Source organism: Chelonoidis abingdonii, chromosome 8, assembly GCF_003597395.2.
Source record: "Chelonoidis abingdonii isolate Lonesome George chromosome 8, CheloAbing_2.0, whole genome shotgun sequence".
Lineage (NCBI taxonomy): Eukaryota > Metazoa > Chordata > Testudines > Testudinidae > Chelonoidis > Chelonoidis abingdonii.
The window spans coordinates 11,525,386-11,549,574 of NC_133776.1; the positions used below are offsets into that span (position 1 = coordinate 11,525,386).

A 24,189-nucleotide genomic window follows, 5' to 3' on the forward strand; every position below is an offset into this window, starting at 1 on the left:
ATCTTTTTCATGAGTTAGTTCACTAAATAAAATGTTATGACATAAGGCACCTAAGCTACATTTCCTTCCACACTTCCTTCCACTTCTCCTCCAGCACATGTCCAGCCACTACTGAAATACGTTATGGTTTGAACAACAAATTGATTCTTTTCTTTTAGCCTTTTTGCTTCAGTAGGAAGCTATGACCTGTTTTTTTATTGAACTGACCAGTTACTTCAGGAGTGCCATCCTTTAATGAATCTCAGCAGCCACAGCATTAATTACTTTTTTACTTTGCCATTTATCAAATAAATCTGCATCTATGAATCTAAATAATTTTCTCTTGTTGCAATTTGATTTGCAGTTATATTAGACAGACTAACATAACTGTTATAATTAAGGGATATACAAAACATTCATTGTTTGGGGCATAAGCCACCCAGTAAGAGCCAGATTTTCAATCCCTTGGCAACCTACATTTGGGGCCAGATTTTCAAAAATGCTCAGTTGCCAAAATGCTCAGCTCTTGTTAAAATCTGGCCCTAAGTGACTGGGTGTTAAAAAGAAACTATCCCTAAGGAAAAGTTATTTCGTAATCGCCTGCTACAGGTTTCTTGCACCTTGGGCTGCAGCATCTTATACCAGACACTGTCAAAGTCAAGACTTCAGTCTAGATGGAATTCTGTCTAATGCCCCATCACCAGCTTCTTGGAGGTCTGTTCCTTCATGCAACTCAGCCCTCTGGCTTAGAGCCTCACCCTTTCCAGGGTAAAAAAGTCCAGACAAAAACCCCAGCATCTTAGTGACCATGGACTAGGCCTTCAGCCCCAGTCTGGGTTCAGTTAGAGTTGCCAACTTTCTAATTACACAAAACCAAACACCCTTGCCCCACCCCCTGCCGCAAAGCACCACTCCTGCCCCTGCTCCAAGGACCCACCCCCCCAATCTCCCTCCCTCCGTTGCTTGTTCTCCCCCACCCTCATTCACTTTCACCAGGCTGAGGCAGGGCGTTGAGGTGCAGGAGGGGGTGAGAACTCCGTGGTGGGCCAGAAATGAAGGGTTCAGGAGCTCTGATCTGGGGCAGGGGGTTGGGGTGCAGGAGGGGGTGAGAGCTCCAGGTGGGGCACTTACCTGAGGCAGCTCCCGGAGGTGGCTGGCATGTCCAGTTCCTTGGCCAGGGATTCTCAAATGGGGGGTCGAGACCCCTTGGGGGTCATGAGGTTATTACATGGGGGCTCACAAGCTGTCAGCCTCCACCCCAAATCCTGCTTCACCTCCACCATTTATAAGTGTTAAATATAAAGAGTTTTTAATTTATAAGAGGGGGATCACATGTAGAGGCTTGCCGTGTGAAAGGGGTCACCAGTACTGTACAAAAGTTTGAAAACCACTGTCCTAGGTGGAGGGGCCAGGGGCTCTGCACGCTGCCTATGCCTCTAGGCACCACCCCTGCAGCTCCCATTGGCTGCAGTTCCCAGCCAATGGGAGCTGTGGAACTGGCACTCGAGAGGGAGCAGCACGCAGAACCTCCCTGACTGCCCCTGTGCCTAGGGGCCATAGGGAAATGCCGGCCGCTTCCAGGAACTGCATGGAGTCAGGGACCCTGTCTTAGCCCCCCTGCCTCCTGACTGGACTTTTAATGGCTTGGTCACTGGTGCTGATCGGAGCCACCAGGGTCCCTTTTTGAACAGGCGTTCCAGTTGAAACTGGGTATCTGGCACCTCTAGGTTCAATAGGCCTGGCCCCGTTACTCCCAGGGCCTCCACCCCGACTCCAGTAGGGGAACCCCAGCCTGACTGCTCCTCTGGGTTCCAGCCCACCTCTGACAAACTGTTAGGCCTTGTTTCTTATGATCCCTCGCTGATTCCCTGGGCTGCTTCCTACCTTTGCCTCCTTGCAGGAGTCAGTCAGTCATGGAGCTGTGCTCTCCAGTCCTCTCCCCCTGAAGTTTCATCTCTCCCTGCGGCTCTTCCCAGTCTGTTGCTGAGGAGCTCTCTCAGGGTGGTTCCTACCCTCTCTGGCAGCTGTCTGGAACCCTTCCCTCTTGCTGATTCTCCCTTCAGGGGCAGACCCAGGGATAAGCTCCCTGGTGCTCTTTTCTCAGCCCCCTTTTGCTCTTGCAGTCCTTTCTTTATATGAACTACCAGATCTGGTTCTCTCCACCTAGGGCTAATCTTTCTCCCTTCTAGGTGCCACATAGTGGGCTAATAGGGTTCTCCGGCTCCCCTTAACCCTGTCACTGCCAGGCTGGAGTTTACACACCCCATCACAGGCCCAAATTCCAATGCTGTGTAAGGTACACTCAGTATGGGTCTGCGTGGACCATAGTTAGGTATGTCAAACATTTTGCTCTTTGTTAGCCAGGCTGTCAAAAAACAAGACCTCTGTTTGTGTCCCAGTTGTCTCCTCCTGACACCAAAACCCGACCATAACAAAGGACTCGGTGGTTTATTTCTAGAGGTTAAAGTACCTTGTGCCATCACCGCAGCAACCGCTATACCACTTTTATGAAATGCTCAGGACGTGTCCTTACCCCCTCGACTACTTTAAAAGCACGGATCAAGGTCTTGTTACATCCTTTCTCAGCTACTCAGATTTCGGATCCTAATCGCTGCAGGAAGCATTAACATATTTATCCTCACGACATCCTTGTGAAAGGCAAAATGCTATGATCCCATTTTACAGATGGGGAACTGAGGCACAGAGAGACTCTGGTCTGGGTCTACGCTTAAAAAATTAGATCAAATAGCTATGTTGCTCAAGGCTGTGAAAAATTTTGCACCCTGAGGACTGTAATTAGATCAACCTAACCACTAGCATATAGACAGCTGGATGGACAGAATAATTATTCTGTCCATCTAGCTACCATCTCAGAGAGATGGATTAACTACATTGACAGAAAAAAAAAATCACTTCATGAGCATAGGAAGTAGCATAGACATTGCCAGTGGGATTTATCCATGCTCACACAAGAAATCTGTGATAGAGCAAGAAACTAAAAGCAGGTCTTTCAATTCCCAGACTAGAACCCTAACCCCTGAACCATCCTTCTTTTTATGGTAATGGCAGCCATCCTGCACTCCCCACATACTTAAGAGGCTATGGCCAGTCTGTCCACAAAATTATAGACCCACTGACCATGGCCGTGCCCCAACTTGCCCTCAATCCCTGTGCTTCTGTAGAGAAAGCCATGTCAGAGTCATGTTTGGAATGCTATCTCCTCCTGCATTGTGTCTTTTTATGGCCTAGCCCCACATTGAGCAGCAGAATCCCCCAAAAAACATTTGTAATTTGATGAAAAGCAGGTCTAATATCTAAAGATGGATTTGAGAGGTTACAGACAAACATTTAGAAAGGCCTAACCTAGAAGAACACAGTAGAAACCTACGTATGAATGGAAGGAGCTTGCACAGATCAGTATTGCCATCCCCAAGCATTCAAAAATCAGGTCAGATCTCTAAAAATCATAAGAGTGCCTTAAAAATCATGAGATTTTTTTAAAAATAATACATTTTAGGTTTTACTTGTTTGCTTTTTGAATCTTTAGGGAGCCCTAGGGTCAGGTTTTCAACCTTTTCTCTGCAACTATCAAGGCTAGAAATTACCTTTTTTTTTCTTTTCTTTTTTTAGTTCTGAGTGGAGATGCTCATGTACCTCCTCTGCTCCAGTTGTTGGAGCTTTAAGGAAAACACCAGATTTCACAAGGTTCACAGCTGAGAACTGGCACCCTCAAAAGCTTCTCAGTTAATCTGAGGTTTCAAAGAAAAGAAAGAAGCAAAAAAAACAACACGATCCCCAAGATGTGAGAATATTTTTAATTTGAAACAATTGCAACAATATATCATTCATATCCCTTCCCATCTCAAACAAATACTCTCCAAAATGTTACCAGTGCTTCAAGCAAACAATGCCGAATGGTGCAAAATAAACCATTATAAACACTTCCAGAACACAACAGAAAACTTCAAAAGATGTGGCAGGAATCAGAAATTGATCTGATCCATTAATGGGGGTGGGTGGGAATGGGAGGGGAATAAAAAGGCATTTCCAGTTACAACATGTTTTGCATAGTCGTTCAATGCATCTGAAGTCAGATAGCAGAGAAAACAGAGATGACTGCCACTGGGATGGAAAACAAAGATATTAGCTGGAGGTCTGTTTCTAAAAGCTACAACAAAGACCTAATGCATCCATGTCACAAGTTTTACTGCACTTCCATGAGGTTAAAAGTTCCTAAGAAACAGGGCCTGCTTCAGATTTCATTTACGCCAGTATAAATCAGGAATAACTCAGCAGAGGTACTCCAGTGTGGAACTGGTAAAAGGGAAAGGAGAATCAGGTCCAAAGACTCCTAGACTGGCTGAAGGCTTTATTATTTTTTAATTAAGATTATATCCTAATTACATTTTAACCAACAAGATAAAAGGATTTTAAGAACCACATTCTACTTCTGCTTTGAAGAGAGGACACTGTGAATCATAATGGGTTCTAGACTCCTTTAGAAATAAAGCAGGATTTTAAACGGGGTCGGAGTGTGTGTCAAACATTTCCCCTTCCTCCCAAAAGTTATTCGGACATTTATAACCAGCTCTAACAATAGAACAGCTGTTTGCTTTGTGCCTCTTGATTCTTGATATTCAGCTGATTCAATAACTTGCCTTTTTAGGTTCAAAGGCCCAGATCATCAAAGGCATTTAGTGACCTTAGTCCCATTGATATCAACGAGAGTTAGGAACTCAAACACCTTTGAGGATCTGGGTCAAAGTGACTCTTTTCCTCAACCTTTACCCCCCAAGAAGCTCACAAGACAAATAAAAAAAAAACAAACAAACCCCAACAACTTGAAACAGTTACTGGAATCCAGCTGAACCACAAGTCCTCCCATCCACCCATTGCTCAAGTCACTTCCTATTGTCCTGATCCAGCAAGGTACTTAAGCACAGGGAGTAGTCGTATTGACATCAAAAGGACTACCCACCTTCTTGAAACTGAGCATGCACTTAAGTGCTTTGCTAGATCAAGACTTAAATGGATCAAACAGGTGTATCTCTCCCTCTAGGTTCCAGAGTCAGATGATTGCATCCTAATGTACCAATGTCACTGTTCACCTTTAGTCATATCGTTGAAGAAAAAGGAAAGAGAAGAAAAAGAATTTACAGTAAATTGAATATTTGAAAGTGAAAACAGTGATGAGGGGACAAAATGCACAAACAGCTGGAGAACTTCAAGGTATTTTCAAATGCAATATTTTCATGAAAGATCATTCAGCCTTTCCCCTTTATTGCACCCTGCACTTTTGCCCACTTGTAGCTTACGCAGCACAAAGGGCTGAACAATACTTGCACTAAAAGAATTTCAGAAATGCAGACACTAAAAATGCACCTATTACGGCCAGCGAATTTTTTCTTTTAACTATCACTTTCCAGCTTCTCACCTGCTAGATTTTTAAGTGTGCCTGATGTTAAATATATAATATTAATATCACACACATATGGTATTTCCAGTTTTAGATATCTCTATACATAAGTAAATGGTTTGTGAGAGTTCATGCGCCATCCTTAGTCCTAGGGAGCTTTGCCATGTTTCCAGTTTAACAATGAGCATGGTAAAGACCCCATGATCTGTAACTTAGCCAAGGTCTCTAAATAAAAAGGTTATGGATACCAGACCTTTCCAGTTTATAAATAGCCCTTTAAATTCATGAGGCAGAGGAGAAAGCTGTTGTTTCACTTCTTTGAAATTTAACTGATATTTCAATGATCTTTTCCTTTTTTACTGCCAAAAGCAAAAATAAAAAAATAAAAACTATCTGAAAGTTCAGCTCCTTCACTTTACATACAGGATGTGCCACTGCATAGTTTCCTAATTCATTTTTCAGAATAGGCAACCGCTAGTGAAAGACATAAATAGCCAAAATACTGTAGGAACAAGTAGATCTGCTGGCAATTTTTATTTTGGCTACAGTAAACTACTTAAGAATGACAAGGCAGATGAATCTTATGGGAGCCACTTTCTAATGTGAAATACCACCATTCTAGTGTCCCTGGAAGGGTGCTAAATAGAGGAAGCTTTCCCAGTGATTAGGCATCACATACACTACTACAGAATTATTGCACTAGAATTTTTCTCTACATCTAGTACCACTTTTCAGATCAAATACTGATCAGGAAAATTAGGCCTATATTACCATGCTTAGTGATCTATACCAGACTTTGTTACACTATGGGAACAGTTTTTAGTCAGACATTAAAAAAAAGCCCTAGTTGTAACCAGAATCTTTAAATTCAGGTTCCCTTTGATTGTACAATAGCCTGCATTTTGCTATTAAACTTGCAGACATTAAATGCAGAGAAGACATAATTATAACTCCCTGCCTCTTCTGCACTCTGCATGGATTCTTTTGACTGTTTCAACTTATTTTAAGAGATCAGTAATATTATAAGAGGCAATTTTACCAACGGTCTCTCAGCAGAAGCCAACGTACTGTGAACTTTTTTTGGGAAACAAAAAAGATTACACATTCACCACTGTAATTTTTTTTTAAACAGAACTATTCAACAACTACAATTTAATAACTCCCCCCCCCCACACACACAGACTCCTTCTTGTTTATGACTCAAATTGAAATAAGGAAACAATATGGGGAAAAAATGGGACAAACAGTAGCCAAAAAACCCCAGAAGTCCATGTATAAGGGGTGCATTGTGCAGATCAGATTATCAGTGTGTTTGCAAGTTTCTAGAAAGTTGGTATGTTATGAACTGAAAAAAAAATCAATACATCAGCAATTTTACCAAGCAATTTTCTCCATCCATGGAAGAAACTTAAATAATTAAACAACCTTTGGCAAAAAGCAGAATTGTACTGCAAGCACTTTGTTACGGAGCCAGTTTCAGCTGGTCTGGGCACAAAATTCTTTGCAACAATTAAAGAGACATTGCTCCTCTTTTTTAACACCTTTGGAGGAAAATGGTGGTTGTTATTCCTGAGTGGTAGAGTTACTTATCAAATCAGCATATCTGTTTCCTTCAGCCACTTGCAATCCTGAATCTCTTGGGATAATTTAAAAAACATAACATGATTTCAAGAAGAGTTTAAAAAAACCCACATTAAATATATAAAATAAAACCCACCATTTCTATGTGGCATAATGCATAGGGCATTGACAAGGGATTAACAGCTTCCAAATTTTGCACTGGATTTCAAGCATCAAGGAGGCAAAACAAAACATTCTGTATCACTACATTTTAATATACATAGCTATATAAGTCATTCCTTATTGTACTGAAAATAATATCGTGACTGAGGCATATTCTGTGATGGAAAACCAATTTCTCCCCCTTCAATTATACATGAAGCAAAGGCAAATTTGTGATATCCAGAACCAGTGTGGACTCTCCAGTTGGAAGCAGTGGGCAGCTACTATTGTAGAAATGTACATTCCCCAAAGGTCTTCCAAGAACATAGCTGTAATTGGGTTGTAGTGTAGGTTTGAAACAAATGCATATTCTCCATGAGCTATTTGCAAACTCCATTAGTAATCTGCATGGTCTTAAGGTATCCTTTAATGTATATCAGTTTAAAATATCCACCTAATAGAAATTTCCCTGCTAACATTTAAGAAGGCATCAAATGACTGTGTTTTTAAATAAACTATAAATATCCCACGTTTTCCTTTGCTTTTTTGGCAGTCCAAGTTTTTTTTGTTTTTTGTTTTTTTTTTAATTTTTTATACTTTTTTTTTTTGAAAGATTGAAAGGGTTTATGGCTTCTAAAGGCCAAATAACATATTTGAGGCCTAACTTGGTATCCTACGGTAGAAGTAAATATAGCCCAGGTCTCTGGGAGGTCGTTCTGAGGCACAGACTTTAAGGTCGTTGTACATCACCCATCTGAAATAAAAATAGGAAGGTGAGTATCCAGAGGATTAAAGTGCTGTAATTAATTCCTTTAATAGGACACCAACAAGACACTAAGGACTTCCCAGATCTCTACCCTTAAAAGCTTAAAATCTAATCAGACAACGTACAAACAAGAGGCACAATGAAAATCAAAGTGAGTGGTGAAGCAGGCTTCTTGTTAATTAAGTAATTAAGAAAGGAGAAGGGCATGGAGGCAAACCAGAGATGGTTTCCAGTTGCCAGAAATTAGAATGCTCGGTGCACAGCTAGGGAGGAGGGGGTGGGTGGCAAGCACAACAGAATCCAAGTTCTGCATCAGCCAGGTCCCTGGTATAGATTAGACTAGCCTCAGCAAGCACACATATCCCTCTACAAAGATAACTAGGTACTATATCAGCCCAGTCCCTAGTATAGATTACAGTAGCCTCAGCATGAGCACACGCGCACACACACACACAAGGAAAACCAAGTACAGTTCTATATAACATTTGCAGCCTTCATTCCACTGATTGAGATAACAGAAATGTATTGCATGATAAACACTCGTATATTTTTGTATGGAGACATGCTATGCAGAAGCTGCCTGCCATCCAGAAACCAAATCTTTCCTTCCTTTCCCAAAGCCACTCACCTTCCTTCCTTTTTGAGATGGGAAACATAGTGGCCGCTCATTGTGGATGTTCCCATGTGGCTGATGAATCCAAAGAGCTCATACCCTGCGTAAGAAATATCAGAGATGATGAATGTCACTCCTCCATTGCTGACACCGCAGCACAGAGCCAAGGGACAATTTTGTTTTAAACAGAAAAGCATTTTCAGATAGATAAGCACCTTTGATTCAGACCTCACATCCCAAAAAACACTTTCTATTAACCCAGCAGTAGGTGTCTCCTTTCACGTGCAGCACTTACCTTCACCAAACTTGAATGCAGCACAAACCAACACAAGTCTGTGCACAAACAACACAGTCTGAATCTGCTTATACCTATGAATATATGACCAAATCTATGAAAGACAAAACGGACAGCGCAAGGGTATGGATTTCAACCTTGACGCTCACAAGACATCACTGAAACGTAAGATACACTATTTAGATACAGCCCGGTCGAAGGGTGGTGAAAATTGGCTCTGCACACAAATTAGTTGAGTTCATGCATATGAATACTTGAACTCCTCTAAATCAAATGAAAAAGACAGGGACTATACCCTAGAGTAGCCTTTGGTTTGAGGGCACACTGAGTCCTCCGTATGGCTTCTAACACCATCACCCGCACAAACATACACAATTCTTAAAATTTTGGGGAAGCCCTTAGATAATAATTTCAACAGCTTCAGCATATTATGCAGGCATGGCATCTCAACAGGAAGAAAACCATGAAGAGTTCATTGTTAAAACAATTGACGAGAAGGATTTTGTGTACAGCAGGGATGGAGACTTTACTCTGTATTTGTTTATGCCACACAGTATAACTAGACTTGAAATGATTAGATTTTTCTTGGTAAATATTGATTTCACCATATGCACACAAATTGATGAACATATATTTACATTGATAATCATCTAAATTTACAAATAGTCAAAAGGAAGAAAACTGCTGTTTGAGAACTTACTAGGGTCAAAAATCCATGGATTTAGACTTTTGAATTAGGCTTCTTATGAGTGGACTAGCAAATCAATAGTAAAAACAGGTATGATCTGTCAATGTAAATATATTTATTTCATATATTGTAACATGTGATGTTGACAATTTGTATTTTAACTATTTGATTTAACTTTTTGAATCGCATAATCTACCATCATTAAATAATGACACACACTCCTTCCCCCAAAATTTCCAACAACAATGAAAATTTAAATTGACAAGAATCAGGGAGTGGGGAGCTTAACAATAGCCATCAGTATTAATTATCCAGTGAAATTATTTGAAAAATTGAATTCTGCCAAGCCTAAATACAGCCATGACCAAAATTAAACAGATTACACTCCTTCAAACAACTGGATAATGAGAATGACTTGGGTTTTGACCCAGAAAGGGAATTCTGAGGCCATTTTACTGCACCAGAGTATATTATCGGAATCTCAGACAGTCAAAACAGGGTCATATCCTCCAAAGTCTGATTACACATATCTAATTCCCATGCTCTTCATTGTAAACCTCCACTTTAAATATATTCGCTGTCCCCAAGACATTGGGATAATTAAGCTTGGCCTTTACTAGGTAACACTTGTAATAGTTACAGTGAAGTATTATTTAAAAGTTATTAAAAAACTTATTAAAAAGCTACAAGAGAAACAAAATCAAATGATTATTTGACGTGGTCTTTAGACTATTGTTGTAAGAACATTACAGTGACAATAGCCTGGGGACAGAAATAGACAGATGGAGAGAGCATGCACACTGCTGTTACTAATGCGGGGGTATTAAAGTCCTTTAGATGTTAAATGTTAAATGCTACTCACTATCCTAAGATGACCATTGTGCTGCAGTAACCCAGTGCATGTAGATTTATAATCATCCTTTGCCTTTTTCACATTCCTGGGCTGTTGTACAATAGCCCCATCTTGTGGTTTACTTAGCTCTATTACTTCTGACAATGAGATCCTCAGAGGAAAACCGGTAGAGAAATCAGTGAAGTCATGCACGGATATGTAGGATAATGATTCCTATTAAATGGATTATCAGATTACATATCAACTAAGAGGCCTTGTAATAACAGTAGACTTCTTAGGTTGATTAGCTTTTAGGGACCGCCTCCCTTCAGGCATGGAATTTTCCTATTTTCCCCCTCATAATGAAAGAAAGAAATTATATTTTATGTAGAGTAGGCGAGTAAAGGATACCCAGTGACCCTGGGGACAGCAAGACTTCCAGGCAGCAATACACCATGAAAGCAGATATATCAATGCCAACACAAGAGCATGAGGTTTATTGTACTATGACAGAGAATCACAGGGTTAGAAGGAATCACAAGGGTCATCTAGTCTAACCCCCTGCCAAGATGCAGACATGAGGGCAACAGGATTCTGGGAGGTTTTGCCTGAATTTGCCTACCCTTTTGCAGGCAAAAATCAACCTTTTCCAAGGCTCTGCCTACATTAAGGAAATATGAACCAAGTATCAATCGAGTTACATCAGTGCAACCCCTAATGTAGGATGGCTGCACCAGCCCAGTTTAATCTGGTAATTTACCAAAGTATTTTATACCAATGTAAATCATGCTGTGTACTGGTTTCATGTGCCCATGTTAGGGACATGCACTAGAGTGGCTAGATAGCCAATGTAAATCCATTACATTTCTTTAGTGAAGACAAGACCTAAGAGAGATTTTCAGCTATTGTAAGTGGGGCACAGATTCTCCTCTCACAGAAGCAGTAGTGAAGAGACTCATCAAATGGTCTGAAAATAAGAATGGGAATCCTAATACTGTGCAGTTCTTTAGCACATTTCATCCAAGAACGCCAAAACACTTTGCAAACCTTAAGCCTCTCAATAGCCTTGAGAAGATGGAATCATCCTCATTTTACATATGGGGAAGCTGAGGCCCAAATAAATCACATGACTTGCACAAGGTCTTTGTCTCTCTCACACACACAAACACAGTGGCACAGACACGATTAAAAATAAATTGTTTGGAGTTCACTCCAAACACTCAGTGAAGCTCATTTTTTTGCAAGAGAGAGAGAAGAGTTCTAGATACAATATATAAGATGGACATGAGGGTGCAACATTGCAGCATGATCGTTAAAGCCACTACTTGAAGGGAACTTACTTCCAGACCCATCTTTGATCCTGGGCCCCTCTGAACCTGCCTCTGCAAGGATGTTGGCATTAGCATTATTTTCCATATCCATCACATCTGAAGCAGACTCGCTTTCCTCTTCGGGCTCAGGGTGGCTGAAGATCCAGTCCAGTGCATGCTCCAAATTATTGTTCTGGCAGTGAAACGAGCAAAACACTAGCCATTAGTGCATTCACTAACATTGTAGCTGCCATACAAACACTGATCTTCAAATAAGCAGAACAAGGACTGAGATCAACAGCATTCAGTACATTTGAGCTAGACACACTGCGCCCCTATGGAAATGAGTATTCAGCAGGCACTGTGCAAATCTCCTGACCTAGGACTATAATTGGATTTGTTTAGTACTAAATGATTCCCTGCAGCATTTTAAGCACTATACGGACTGAATGGTTCTTTGCTCAGTGTTCTATATGCTGTTACCAATAATGACAGCGTGCTAGATTACACAGGATAACAGTATTAATTTAAGCACATAGGCTTTTAAAGTCATATTTGATGTGAAAAGTGGCTGTATCAGTCCTATAAATAATCACAATGATTTAGCTGGAGGCATTCAGAATTTGGTTTCCAAAGCTGTAATTTCCAATGCACCTTCCCTCCTTCATCATGCTGGATAAAAAATGGCTGGGATTGGGATTTTGGTTCTAATAAACGGCTTAAAGGGAAGATAGTTTAGATCTTTTAATCTTTATTAAATCAAAATAGTAGTTTACAATACATACAAAATGCAGGAACAGTGAGATTTGTAATTGCCCTCTACCTAATTTGATAGGCATATTCCCTTGTTGGAACAGAAGGTTTGCTTACCAATACTTAGGTTGTAAGCTCTCTGGGACAGGGGAAGTCCTTTTGTGCTGGTTTTGTACAGCACCTAGCACAGTGGGGTCCTAGTCTACGACTGGGACTCCTAGGTACCATGGCAATGCAACCAATAGGTCCTGGGAAGTCATACAGAAAAGAGTAAGTGATCTGGCTAGGAAAGGCCTGAATTGCACTGTTCTTCATCAGACACTGCCAGCCACCCATGTTAGCATTCCAACCAGCACACAGCCTACTCAGCTGCTCAGGAATAAAAGTGAAAGCCAGTGGCCTAGTCCTATGGTTTCTGCATTCAGATCACAAATATTGTGCAAGCCACATAACTACACATGAAAGGGAAACTGCCATCTGTGAGTGACTATGCTGCTTGGAGCGCTCCGGCACGTCACACTGGATGGGAGCCCAGCATAGCTGGGAAGAGGCAGTGCAGCCCAGGAGTTGCTGTCTGAGGAAGTATTGGTATTAATGGAAAATTACAGCATAGAAAAGAAGGCAGAAGAGCCCAGTGTTAACTCCCCCTCCTCCCCGGTTATCATCCCACATGGAGGTGGGCTTTGGAGAGGCACAGAACAGAGAAACAAAGGTAAAGCCTCCCTTCTCTCCAGCACTCAGAAAGAAGCCTTTCCTCTCTCAGTGTGGGTGTCTCTTAAGGGCCAAAAGATCGCTGTACCTGCATAACTGTGAGCGGTGAGTCAGAAAACAGTCATGTGAGATGGGATTGCAACTATTCAACAAACACCCCAAAGAAAGGAATTGGGGAGCACTCCATCCTCACGACACACTGCGCTCATTCACTCAGAATGCTTCCGAACAGATAGGAAGGGGAGTCAAGTTCTTCCTATCTTCCCCTTCTTTGTCACACCCAACTTAATACTCATCTGAAATCCATATACCCTTGCTCCTCACCCCTGTCACAATCTATCTTAGGGGCCAACCTTGCCTCAGGACCCCATTCTCCTTGCTTCCCCACATCCACCAGCAAATTATGAATTCCTTCATGGGCACATCTCATGAGTTTCCTTCCACACGTGTCTTTTCATCCTTAAAAAAAATAAATTCCAAAATTTCTCTTGGGACTCACTGTTGCTTTGAGTGCTTGAATAGCTACATTCCTCTGGAATCCCATGGAGGTGATGAGAGCTACCATCTCTTCTGGAGGCTGGTTATCTAACCCAATAGCCCCTAGACCAGCTGCTCCGGCAGAAGCAACTCCCCCATAGCCAGGTATAGCTAATGGCTCTGCAAAATCTGGAAAAGACAAACAGTTCACTTTTTTACCCCATCAATACATACCCTAACAATGAATGGAAGCTCGAGAATAGCAACAATACCTGTATAATATTCATTTCTATGGGCCAAATCTGGACAGCAGGGGCACAGAAGGCCCAAAAAAGCAGGAAAAGGAGTATGCACATGAGAAAGGCATGTATGTGGATTCTTCCACACTGTGCGCGTGCTACAAGGGTGAAACCAATGCAGCAAAGTGACATGGTGGCACATCCAGGGAATAAAGAAGGCAGGTTTATCATAGCAGAGCCCAACATGAAACCCAAGTATCAGACAACCCATACTTGGTAGGCATACAGCTGCATACCCAACTCTGACCCAAGACCAGCAGCAAGGGGCTGTAGACCCACCACTGCTTTTCAGCACCAGTTACTTTGTCACTGGGGACAGGATACCTCTTTTGGTGCAACATTGGTGTGCTGTGCCTTCTCCGGGCAATGGGTGCCAGGTGTGTGTTCAGAGGACTGGATTCTGTATCAGATTTATAGTAATGAGTACTAGTCCTACCAACATTCAGGAGAATGACAAGTCTGTGTTCTCCAGTTTTCAAAGGGATATGATACGACTTGTTTGCCATGCATGGTGTTATAATTTATATAGACCCAAGTAAGATGCATAGCAGAGCGAGGGCTCATTCAAACCCTTGAGACTACTGACCCGGTTCTTCCATGTGTGCAATGATCCAGTTGAAAGCCACTTCAGCACCCATATTTCCTGTATAGTATACAGCTTTCCGACATGCTTCCAAAGGGAAACCCATCTCTGCTAGCTGCATCACTGAAGATTCATCAACATCCGGAGCTACAGCAGAGGATACTCTAATAAGTAAAGTCAAATCAGCCCATTCCTGTAATATTTGTTATTATATAGGAAGTAGCATTCTATACATCGTATCACTGGGTTTGTTTTAATGCTGCAGGAAACAAACATCCATTAAAAAAAAGCAGCTTTATGCAAATCACTATAATGGCAATTAGTGATTTATTTATAGCTTTTTATCTAAATGATTTACACAGAGCATCTTTCACCCTGAGTAATTCCCAAAGTGTTTTACAAAAAGCATTTATAGGAAACAAGTCACCCCCCACTTAAGTGCAGGCCCGTCAGAGATTCTAAGAGTACTAGATCTGCTATTATTGGTAGATGGACAGTCAATTCAGTAATGACACCACAGCTGATGTACAGGAGCACAAGTAGCTTATCTGCAGCAGTGACACTTGGTGAAGACACCTCAATACTCTGAATACTGTAGCGCTCGCTCTCTCTCTGACTATAACAGCTTTTACAAGCAGCACCTGTGACATTCTGTTTAGAAATTATTCTAATTTTTTTGTCAAGTTGTCTGCATAGTGAGTCATTGGCTAAAATCCTCCAGACCAGCAAATTATAAAAGACACATGATAGGACCAATCTTGTCCTTTTGAGGACTGTGGCAAAACTCCCATTGATGTCAATAGGAAGAGGACTGCTCCTCACTTTGTTCAGAGTTTCGTTAAGGCCTCATATATCACTTAAGACCTGGGGCATAAATCACAGGCACAGCTTTATGTAAACCCTCTGTATTGGTGTGAATTTCACCCTACATGAAAAGCAGCTACTGATTCTGCTCTGTAGCTATTTTTCAAATATAAATATAATGTATTTCTTTTTGGTCACGGTTTGCATTTTAACATACTGTGATTTGGAGACAAAAAAAAAATAATCTCCCCCAAAATGTTCCAAGTAAGCATCACTATTGTTCAGTATTTCACATGAAGCTAGCACCTGGGTACATACTCTGGCAGCAAGCCCAAGTTGCCACTCAAGTTACACTGCTGCTGCTAGCTAGAGCAGAGCTAGCATGGATATGTCTACACGAGCTGGGACTCAGACCTCCCACACAAATATAGGTGTATCCTCAGTGTTATAGCAAAGATCCGAGGTGTTGGGTCAGATCATGGCATACAAATTACAACTGTAATCAGGGACAACAATTTTATAACCAGCCCCCTCAATTTCCTTCCCCATTTGCAGTTTAGATGAGCCCTGCATGGGCAACATCAATGTTTAAAGAATACAAAGCGGCATTTCTGAAAAGCATACCTACAATCTCCTAAACTGAGGCCTCATCCAAAGCCCACTGACATTGGCATTCATTTCAATGCACTTTGGATCATGCGCCACATACACTTTAAAAATTGAGGTTTTTAATCTAAAACTACCCTAAATTGCTACTAATAAAACTCCAAAAACATCACGTGTAATTTCAGAGCACCTCTTCCAATCCAATTAACTGTGTTTTAAGTTTTAAAAAATGACAACAAAGTGCATCTGGCTCAAATCTTTTACATCAAGATTTAGTCCACAGTGAATTAACCTCAAGTTACAAAAATCAGACTTCACACCAGAAACTGTGGCTGCTCATGTGTTGGGCACCACACTGCTACGATGGGTCCTTCAGATACCAAAATGTGTGCAAGTCAATGCTGGAACAAGTACAACACTGAAGTATTACGTAAATGCACACAGAGAAAAGTGCCATGTGTATCTGTGTAGACAGAACTACCATTAATTGACTATCGCACGTGGATGCATGTTTGCACAGCCAAAACGTCAGCACAATGTGCTGGGGAGAAAAATGAGATACATACGCTCCATGAAATGGTTCATCATGCGATCTGGAAATTGAGAAAGAAAAATTAGGAGAAGTGAGTTTGCATGACAGTCAGCAACGCTCTATATTGAAAAGAAAGAGGGCCAGTTTTGTGGATAATAAAAAAGTCTGGTGCCTTAAGAGCAGCGTGCACTATGCTGACGGAAGATCACAAAGATAATCTCATGCTTATTAAAGTAGAGCATCACTGGTGCTGTAATCCAGTAATAAATGGGATAATTACTGGCCTAACCCCATTTAAACCAGGAAGGCCATGGTGCTATGAATATCGTACCACCAAACTGAACTTTCTTTCCCCAAAATATAATCTGCACACCCAGACATTACAGGATGGGCATGGTTAGCTAATGCTTTATGTAAAGCAAGAGGCTGGGACTGAGAGGGCATAAGACTAACAAAATGAGGTAGCAGACACATTGAGAAGTTTTACTTGCACCTGAGGACATTAAAACCAGGAGTGGCTAACAGTTCCTAATTTAGCACTTACTCCTTCCTTGAACTTAGCCATAACGCTAGTAACCCTCATCCCTTTCCTAGCCCTCCTCAAAGCCCATTTGTTCTTTGATGCTTATGTGACAGCCAGCATCTAGGCCACATCAGTGATAGAGCGACACTGACCCGTGGGTTATTCCTACAAGAAATTGGCCAAATAGTGAGGGCTGGATAGAGGGGTCAGTCAGTATAGTTGAGGTACATGTTACACATAGAAAGGCATATACAAACTGTCTGTGTTAAGATTTGAGGGAACCCCTCTCCCAGCACCTTTTGCAAGTTGCTTGTTTCATTAGAATGCAATGTCTCTGGTAGCTGAATCAGTAAGTAAACCTCATAGCAAGAGGCCATGATGCAGGAAGACCAAAGTGGATGAAGTGAGGCAGCAAAAGCTGTCAGAAGTTTTATTTTCATTTATAAAAAGTAAAGCTCCAATTTTTTTAGCCTTTACAAGTGAAAATGCACGTTTCAAGGAGGCCGAGATGCCCAGAAAGCCATGGTAAACCATAGGGAGTAGTTTGGAGAGGGGAAACAAAATTGAAATCACTGTAGGTCTGTGTATTCCTCTCCTCTAACATCAAAATACATTTTAGAGATTGGCGTTCTTCCATATTTGGAAAACTCACTGCGATAACAGCACTATTAGTACCCAAGTAAATAAATGAGCCAATCCTGCAATGTGAGTAGCATCATTCCTTCTAGTATCACATTAAATATTTAAACACCAAAACCTGAGTCATCATAAAGCAAATTTCAATAATCTGTGTCTAAGGTCATAGGATAATAAAGAGAATTTTACTAGCTACAAAACATTTCACTGTCAGGGCAAAGTGGGGAGGAAGCAAGATTTTACTGGACAGGCTTGATCTAGAAATGGATTATTTCAAGATGTCACATTGTGTTAAACGCCTATAGTAGCGTCTAGGACAAAGGGGACCTGGCTCATGACTGGGGCTCCTCGGTGTACTGCAATATAAATGATAAATAATGATTCTTGCTCTTTATAATGAAGAAGTGGCAGACTTTCAGACTTAACCTATGGAAGGACATTTAGTGTCTTTCAAAGTTTTATTTTGGAGAAGTTCTATGGCCTGTGTTATAAAGGAAGTCAGACTAGATGATCACAATGGTCCCTTCTGGTCTTCGAATCTATTCATCTACATAACCCCTTGTGTGTTAAACATAGCTGTGCTGCAGATTAAGGAATCTGGTTTTAAGAAGTGTACTGTTCCCCTTCAAGTACACCACCAACAAGCCATGTTTGGTCTGATACATGCTAATAGATGGTGCTGGGACTGGATAAGATGAAGTCGAGATCCTAAGGTAAAAACCTTATTACCCAATTTAAGGCTCCTGAGAACAAGGACCATGCCTTGCACACCAGTGAGCACACATCGGATAATGATTATTATTCAGCCACAGTCACGCCAAGGTTAGTTTATCATCGGTTTTTGACGGCAGTTAGCACATACACCATGGTAAGTAGGTTCCAATATACATGACCCCAAAAGCAAGAAATGACTGGGTTGAATTTCCACTCCACTTTTGGCACCTGCCACTGATTCCACAGTAGGCATCCAAGCTGAAGTTACATTCCCTATGGGCTGGAATAAGTAAGCATGACGATTCCATGAGACTAAATGGCTGAATCTGGCCCCTCTATATCTACTACACACCAATGAGTGCAAGCTCTTCAGAACAGGGATTTTTTTTCCATTATGCATATGTACAATGGGGCCTAAGCCTTGATTGCTTCTAAGGTGCTATTACGACACAAATAACACCAATAAGAATAATGAGGGGTACTAGGAAGTAAGTGCTCTCTGAGTGATGCCATTGAAAGTCCTAGAGTCAAGCCCTACAGACTCTCCTAGATGTACTTAGGTTCTAGACACCTGTAAAGATTCTAGAGGGAATGAGAATGCAAACTCGGGACAGGGTGGAGAGGGTGAAAAAGGGAATTAAAATATTCATTTACCCTCTTGCACAGAACAGTGTGAATTCCTTATACTATCAACAGGATTAAGTTAATTCAAGGCTTCTTAAGAGTATGACAGCAGCAACCACTGCCTGATTTTCGACCAATAGCAGCTGCAGGTGCTCAGAACCTCCAAAAAAAAGGGCATTATTATTAGTCTGTCCCGATCCTATCTACACTCTATTCTCATTCACAGAGTCATGCTTCGTGCCTGCACAGGTGGAACACAGCAGCCAAAAAGAGGCTTCACATGAACCAGCAGAGAGATGAAGAAAAATAGACTAACTATCCAAGCAGAGGAAGGCGGGATGGAAGGAGAGATCCCGGAGGTAGAGGACAGTACCTTTGGGGTCATCAGGAATGATAATGGGCGGAGCAATGTCAGGAAGTTCCTCTTCGCCCGGTTGTAGTCCCGTGGCACGGAGGTGAATGATGTCTAGTAGGTCTGGCATGTCTACGGAAACATCTGCAAACCCAGAGAGGAAAAGATTATTGATGCATTCTAGCACATGTACATTGTATTGCAATTTACATGCTATAGCAAGGGGAGCTCAGTACACATGCTACACACATGGCCACGATTCTCTTCCCTTAAACTGTTGGTAGGAGTTGCCAATGAGAAGTTCAGGACACTTTTTAAAGAACACTTTTACAATGAAAAGTGACTATGTAAAACTGGCTTCTTATTCCCCAGATCTGGGGTTCTGGTCTGGCCCTTTATGAAAAGAGGAGCCCACTGGATTTTGTTACAAACTCAAAATTCGCCAACGTACATAGCCCTTCCAAGAGAACCTGGACCAAATGAGGGAGATACATACCAAGCTTTTGGGGTATCCAGTCAAGGCCAAAGGTGAACTTCTTTATCTGCACTACCAGGTACTCAGGAAACGAAGCAAAGCGAGATGTTCTGGGAAACACAAGAACGTTATGTCAATAAAACAGGGCAACAAGATTACGGAACATAGATTGCGATGTCTCAGACCACGGTCTAAGCGACATTAACATGAAAAGTTTTATACCTATGGGTATGTCTACACTCCAGTTAAACACCTGTGGCTGGCCCATATCAGCTGACTCAAGCTCATGGGGCTCAGGCTAAGGGACCGTTTTATTGTGGTGTAGACGTTCAAGCTCAGGCTACAGCCTGAGCTCTTGGACCGGAGCCCAAGCTCTGGGAACCTCCCCATTGTGGGGATAAATTTTCAGTGCTTTGTGTTCACCCAAGTAGCTCCAAGTGGCTAGAATTTTAGGGCATTAGGTTGAAAATACAGGTTACACAGGCTCTAAAGATGACACTGTGATTTTTATATATATGACATTATCTTTTTACAAATAGGAACACTGGCTATTAAGTAATCTACCTACAAGCACCCAAAGACTCCAATGCTGTTTCTAAGTGAGATCTACAGATGAAAAGGACTATATGAATGCTCACTATTTTTGCAACTATTTAATGTTTAACAATAAATTGTTAAATTAAGGAAAACAAGTGTTTTTCTTTATTTTTGTACAAATACATTTGAAGATCTGTTTTGTCTTGCTTTTAAATGCAACCTAATCCTGCCTCTATTTAGAACAGCAGAATATTTTTTACTACCATGGGACACGCTCATAGTTAACGTATGAAACACTTTGGTTTTTCCTACATTCTTTCCCTCCAAGTGTGTTTGACTGCCTGTTTTCTATATGGTGCAGAAACTGTACACTAAAGAGTACAACCAATTGCTGGCATTGTTAACAGTAGAAGACAGTTTACCAAAACAGACCAGTTCCTGGGCCCAGTTCTCACCCACTCCTCACTACTATTGAAGACGCATTGGAGCATATTGGAGCACGCTCCAATAAGTCTGTTAGTCTATAAGGTGCCACAGGACTTTTTGTCGCTTTTTACAGATCCAGACTAACACGGCTACCCCTCTGATACTACTGAAGACACACTGAAGCTTCTGTAATACCCCAATTGTTTAACACTTCTTCTTGGCATAAAGCTATGCCCTCTGTGGCTGTGTCCCTCCTTCTATTCTCCTTTGACCTCCCAATATTTTCTGTGTCCGAGCCCTTTTTATTACATTTTTCATCTGACTTTAGATTGTAAACCGCATGGAGGCAGGTTCCTCCTCTTTATATTTGCCTGTAAAACACCATGCAAAGTGGCACCATATAAGTAACAATAATTAAGTATTACAAATGTATCCTAACTCTACAACACTGATAGTCATGCTGGAGTATTTTGGCTGAAATTCAGACATATCAGAAACCAAATTTTTAGTACTGCCCTTTCTGTGATTTGAAATCTTCATCCCTACAGCTTGATCAAGGAAGAACTTCTATCTTCATTTTCTCCACCCTATTCTGCCTAGGGGCTGCATGTGGTGCTTTAGAGCATCTTCAGACAAAGCTGGACAACAAGAGACAAGGGATGGAGATCCATACTTCGTCTCTTGTATGGAAACAGATTTCTACCACTAGCTACTGCATGGGACCCAGGCTAAATGTGTAGGGTTACCATATTTGAACATTCAAAAGAGAGGACACTTCACGGGGGGTGTTGGTCCCGCCCACAGTCTACCCCTGCTCCTTCCCCACTCTTCCCCAGGCCCTGCCCGCTTCCCGCTTGGCCCCGCCACCACAACCCTCCTCACCCCCGGGCCTGCTGCTGGCTTGCTGCATCCCTCCTCAGTCCACCACCTACTGCTCACCTCCTCCCACCTGCCACTCACCTCCTCACTCCCCTGCCAGAAACCCCCATGCCCTTCCCAAGAACCCCCACCTGCAGCTGGCTCGACGCTTCTTGCCTCCTCACCCCCACCCGCCCATCAGCTGCTTGCTCCCTCACCGCTCGCCTCTTCAACCCCCCACTGCCCGTATCTGGCCTTTTCACCCCAACCCCACTCACCTACTCACCCCTCACCTACTCACCCCCTGCTTCTCACCGCTCGCCTCTTCACCCAGCCCCACTCGCTTACCCATCACCCCTCCTGCTGCAGGTTCCTCTGGCTCCTAGGATCAGAGGCAGCCAAGGTGGCTCCACGTGCTGCACCCACCACAAGCATGAGCTCCGTGGCTCCCACTGGCTGGGAAAAGCGTCAATGGGAGCTGCCGGAGCTGCAGAGCGGGGCTTGCAGGTGCCATCAGCAAGCAGAGAGCCCTCCGTCCCCCCCGACCCGACCCTAAGAGACAGTGGAACCTGCTGGGGGGGGCGAGATGGGAGTCCCGGCGGTGCTTACCTGGAGCGGCTCCTGGGAAGCATCTGACAGATCTCTCTGGCTCCTAGAGACAGGTTGGGTCAGGTTGGGGGTGATGGTGGCTGCAAGCCCCACCCCCGCAGCTCTGATTGGACAGGAGGGAGCTAGGGCAGCACAAAGAGACCCCCTCCACCTCTGTGCCTAGGGGCCGCCCACACTACAGGCTCCTGCAGGTGGGCACCGGGAGCTGCCCCAGGAAGTGCTGCCAGCCCTGGGACTTTGTACTTAGGGTTACCATATGTCCATATTTTCCAGGATGTTTTAGATATTTAAAAATTCCTCCTGGATGGCGATTTAAGAACTAAAAAGCCGGACATGTCTGGGAAAATACAGACGTATGGTAATCCTATAAAGGTGAGCAGAAACTTATCAAGCCACTAAGTTTTACACTCCCTATAAGCATCCACAAGCTACCTCATTATCCAACTTCAAATCTCTCCTTAAAACTCTCCTTTCTCATGATGCCTACAGAAACTTGACAACAGTTAGGCTGCTGGCAGGCTGAGACCCCAGCCTAACACCAATATTATCTCATTATTTCCTTGTACTCGCCCATCAGCCTGTCCGTATCCATCTGTTGTCCATATTTAGATTGTAAGCAAGTTGGGACAAGGAGAGGCTTTTGTTGTTTGCACAGCACCAAGCTCAACGGTGTCCTGCTCCATGACCAGGGCTCTTCAGTGCTATTGTAATACAAATAGATAACGAACAACAACTACAACAAGCTTTACTACAAACATCCAAATGAAGATAATTCCTGAAGTTCCATAAAGACGATTTATTTGTTGCTCAGAGGGTCATAACAAGCCTTTGAAAATGTGAACTACACTTCTTACCGGGGCAGAGCTGTACTAATCTGCACCTTTTACACTGACGAGCCTCATCACCAATCCTGATCCATAACTGACTCTGCATCACCGTCTATTTCTTGCTGTAGCATAGCCAAGTGGTAAAATAAACTATATTACGAACATATTGTCCTTTTAATATGGAAACACACACTTACTTAACTCCTGCAGATTTTGCTTGAAGGGCACTGCTCCAGAAATCTTCCACATTTTCTGGTTCAGAAAAGGCCTGCAGACATGCACTAAAAGGGATCTTGGCACGGACGAGCTCTGGTGGAGGTCTCCCAGCAGCTTCTGCTTCTCTCCTCTTCAGTTCGTAGGCAATTAATTCATCTGATCAAAAGCAGACATGACACTGAAGGCTACATGAACAATGCATCTGCCACAGAATCTTTCACTGCAGTCTTACTTCTCGCCACCTTTTTTTTTTTTTGTTTGTTTGTTTTGGAGTGGGGGTGAGGGGAGAGACACGGGCTTTTATATGGTCTAAATATGTCCAGAAGAAATCAAGATCCTGTCTGCATCAGGATCACAGCCATGTTTCAAACATTTCTGGTTAACAGGGTTCTGATCACATGGAGGACAGGACAGTGTGAACACTTGGAAACAAGTGATTAAATCTTCATGGCAGGGTTTTTATTTCTGTGCAAATGGCTATGCCTCTCTGCCAACTTCATCAGCTCAGTTAGACTCTGAAAACCATTGCTGGTCTACCCTCCATTGTGCTTTCTTGACTGGTCAGGGCTATATATTGGGCAGGACTATAGTGTTTCCCTTGCCAGTGATGGCCAGATGTACCAGTAATTGTCAAAACTAAAAGCTCCTGAGCTATAAACTTCTGGAAATAGATGCAATTTTTTAACAGAACACATTTACTGTTGGAACAGATTACCAAGGAAAGTGGTAAATCCTCCCTTGGAGTCTTCAAATCAAGACTGGATGTCTTTCTAAAATACATGTTCTAATTCAACCACAAGTTATGGGCTCCATGCAGGAACCACTGACTGAAAAACATGGTTACTCACCTTTGTAACTGTTGTTCTTCGAGAAGTGTTGCTCATATCCATTCCAGTAGGTGTACGCGCCGTGCATGCACGTTCGTTGGAAGACTTTTACCCTAGCAACTCCAGCGGGCCGGCAGGTCGCCCCCTAGAGTGGCGCCGCCATGGCGGGGGATATATAC

The 24,189-nt window shown here is 42.4% G+C and overlaps 1 protein-coding gene across 1 annotated transcript in view; it reads right to left on the minus strand.

Moving 5' to 3' along the window:
* Nucleotides 1-3,780: 3,780 nt before the first annotated feature.
* Nucleotides 3,781-24,189, minus strand: part of USP13 (ubiquitin specific peptidase 13) — a 100,222-nt gene continuing 79,813 nt past the window's right edge. Inside the window, exons 13-21 of the mRNA XM_032783664.2 lie at nucleotides 23,165-23,339; nucleotides 19,732-19,820; nucleotides 19,257-19,379; nucleotides 16,421-16,447; nucleotides 14,448-14,591; nucleotides 13,585-13,751; nucleotides 11,652-11,814; nucleotides 8,512-8,596; nucleotides 3,781-7,871 (exon numbers count right to left, since the gene is read on the minus strand). Coding sequence (XP_032639555.1) covers nucleotides 7,778-7,871; nucleotides 8,512-8,596; nucleotides 11,652-11,814; nucleotides 13,585-13,751; nucleotides 14,448-14,591; nucleotides 16,421-16,447; nucleotides 19,257-19,379; nucleotides 19,732-19,820; nucleotides 23,165-23,339 — 1,067 coding nt within the window. The 3' untranslated portion in view covers nucleotides 3,781-7,777. The remainder of the gene's footprint in view (nucleotides 7,872-8,511; nucleotides 8,597-11,651; nucleotides 11,815-13,584; nucleotides 13,752-14,447; nucleotides 14,592-16,420; nucleotides 16,448-19,256; nucleotides 19,380-19,731; nucleotides 19,821-23,164; nucleotides 23,340-24,189) is intronic.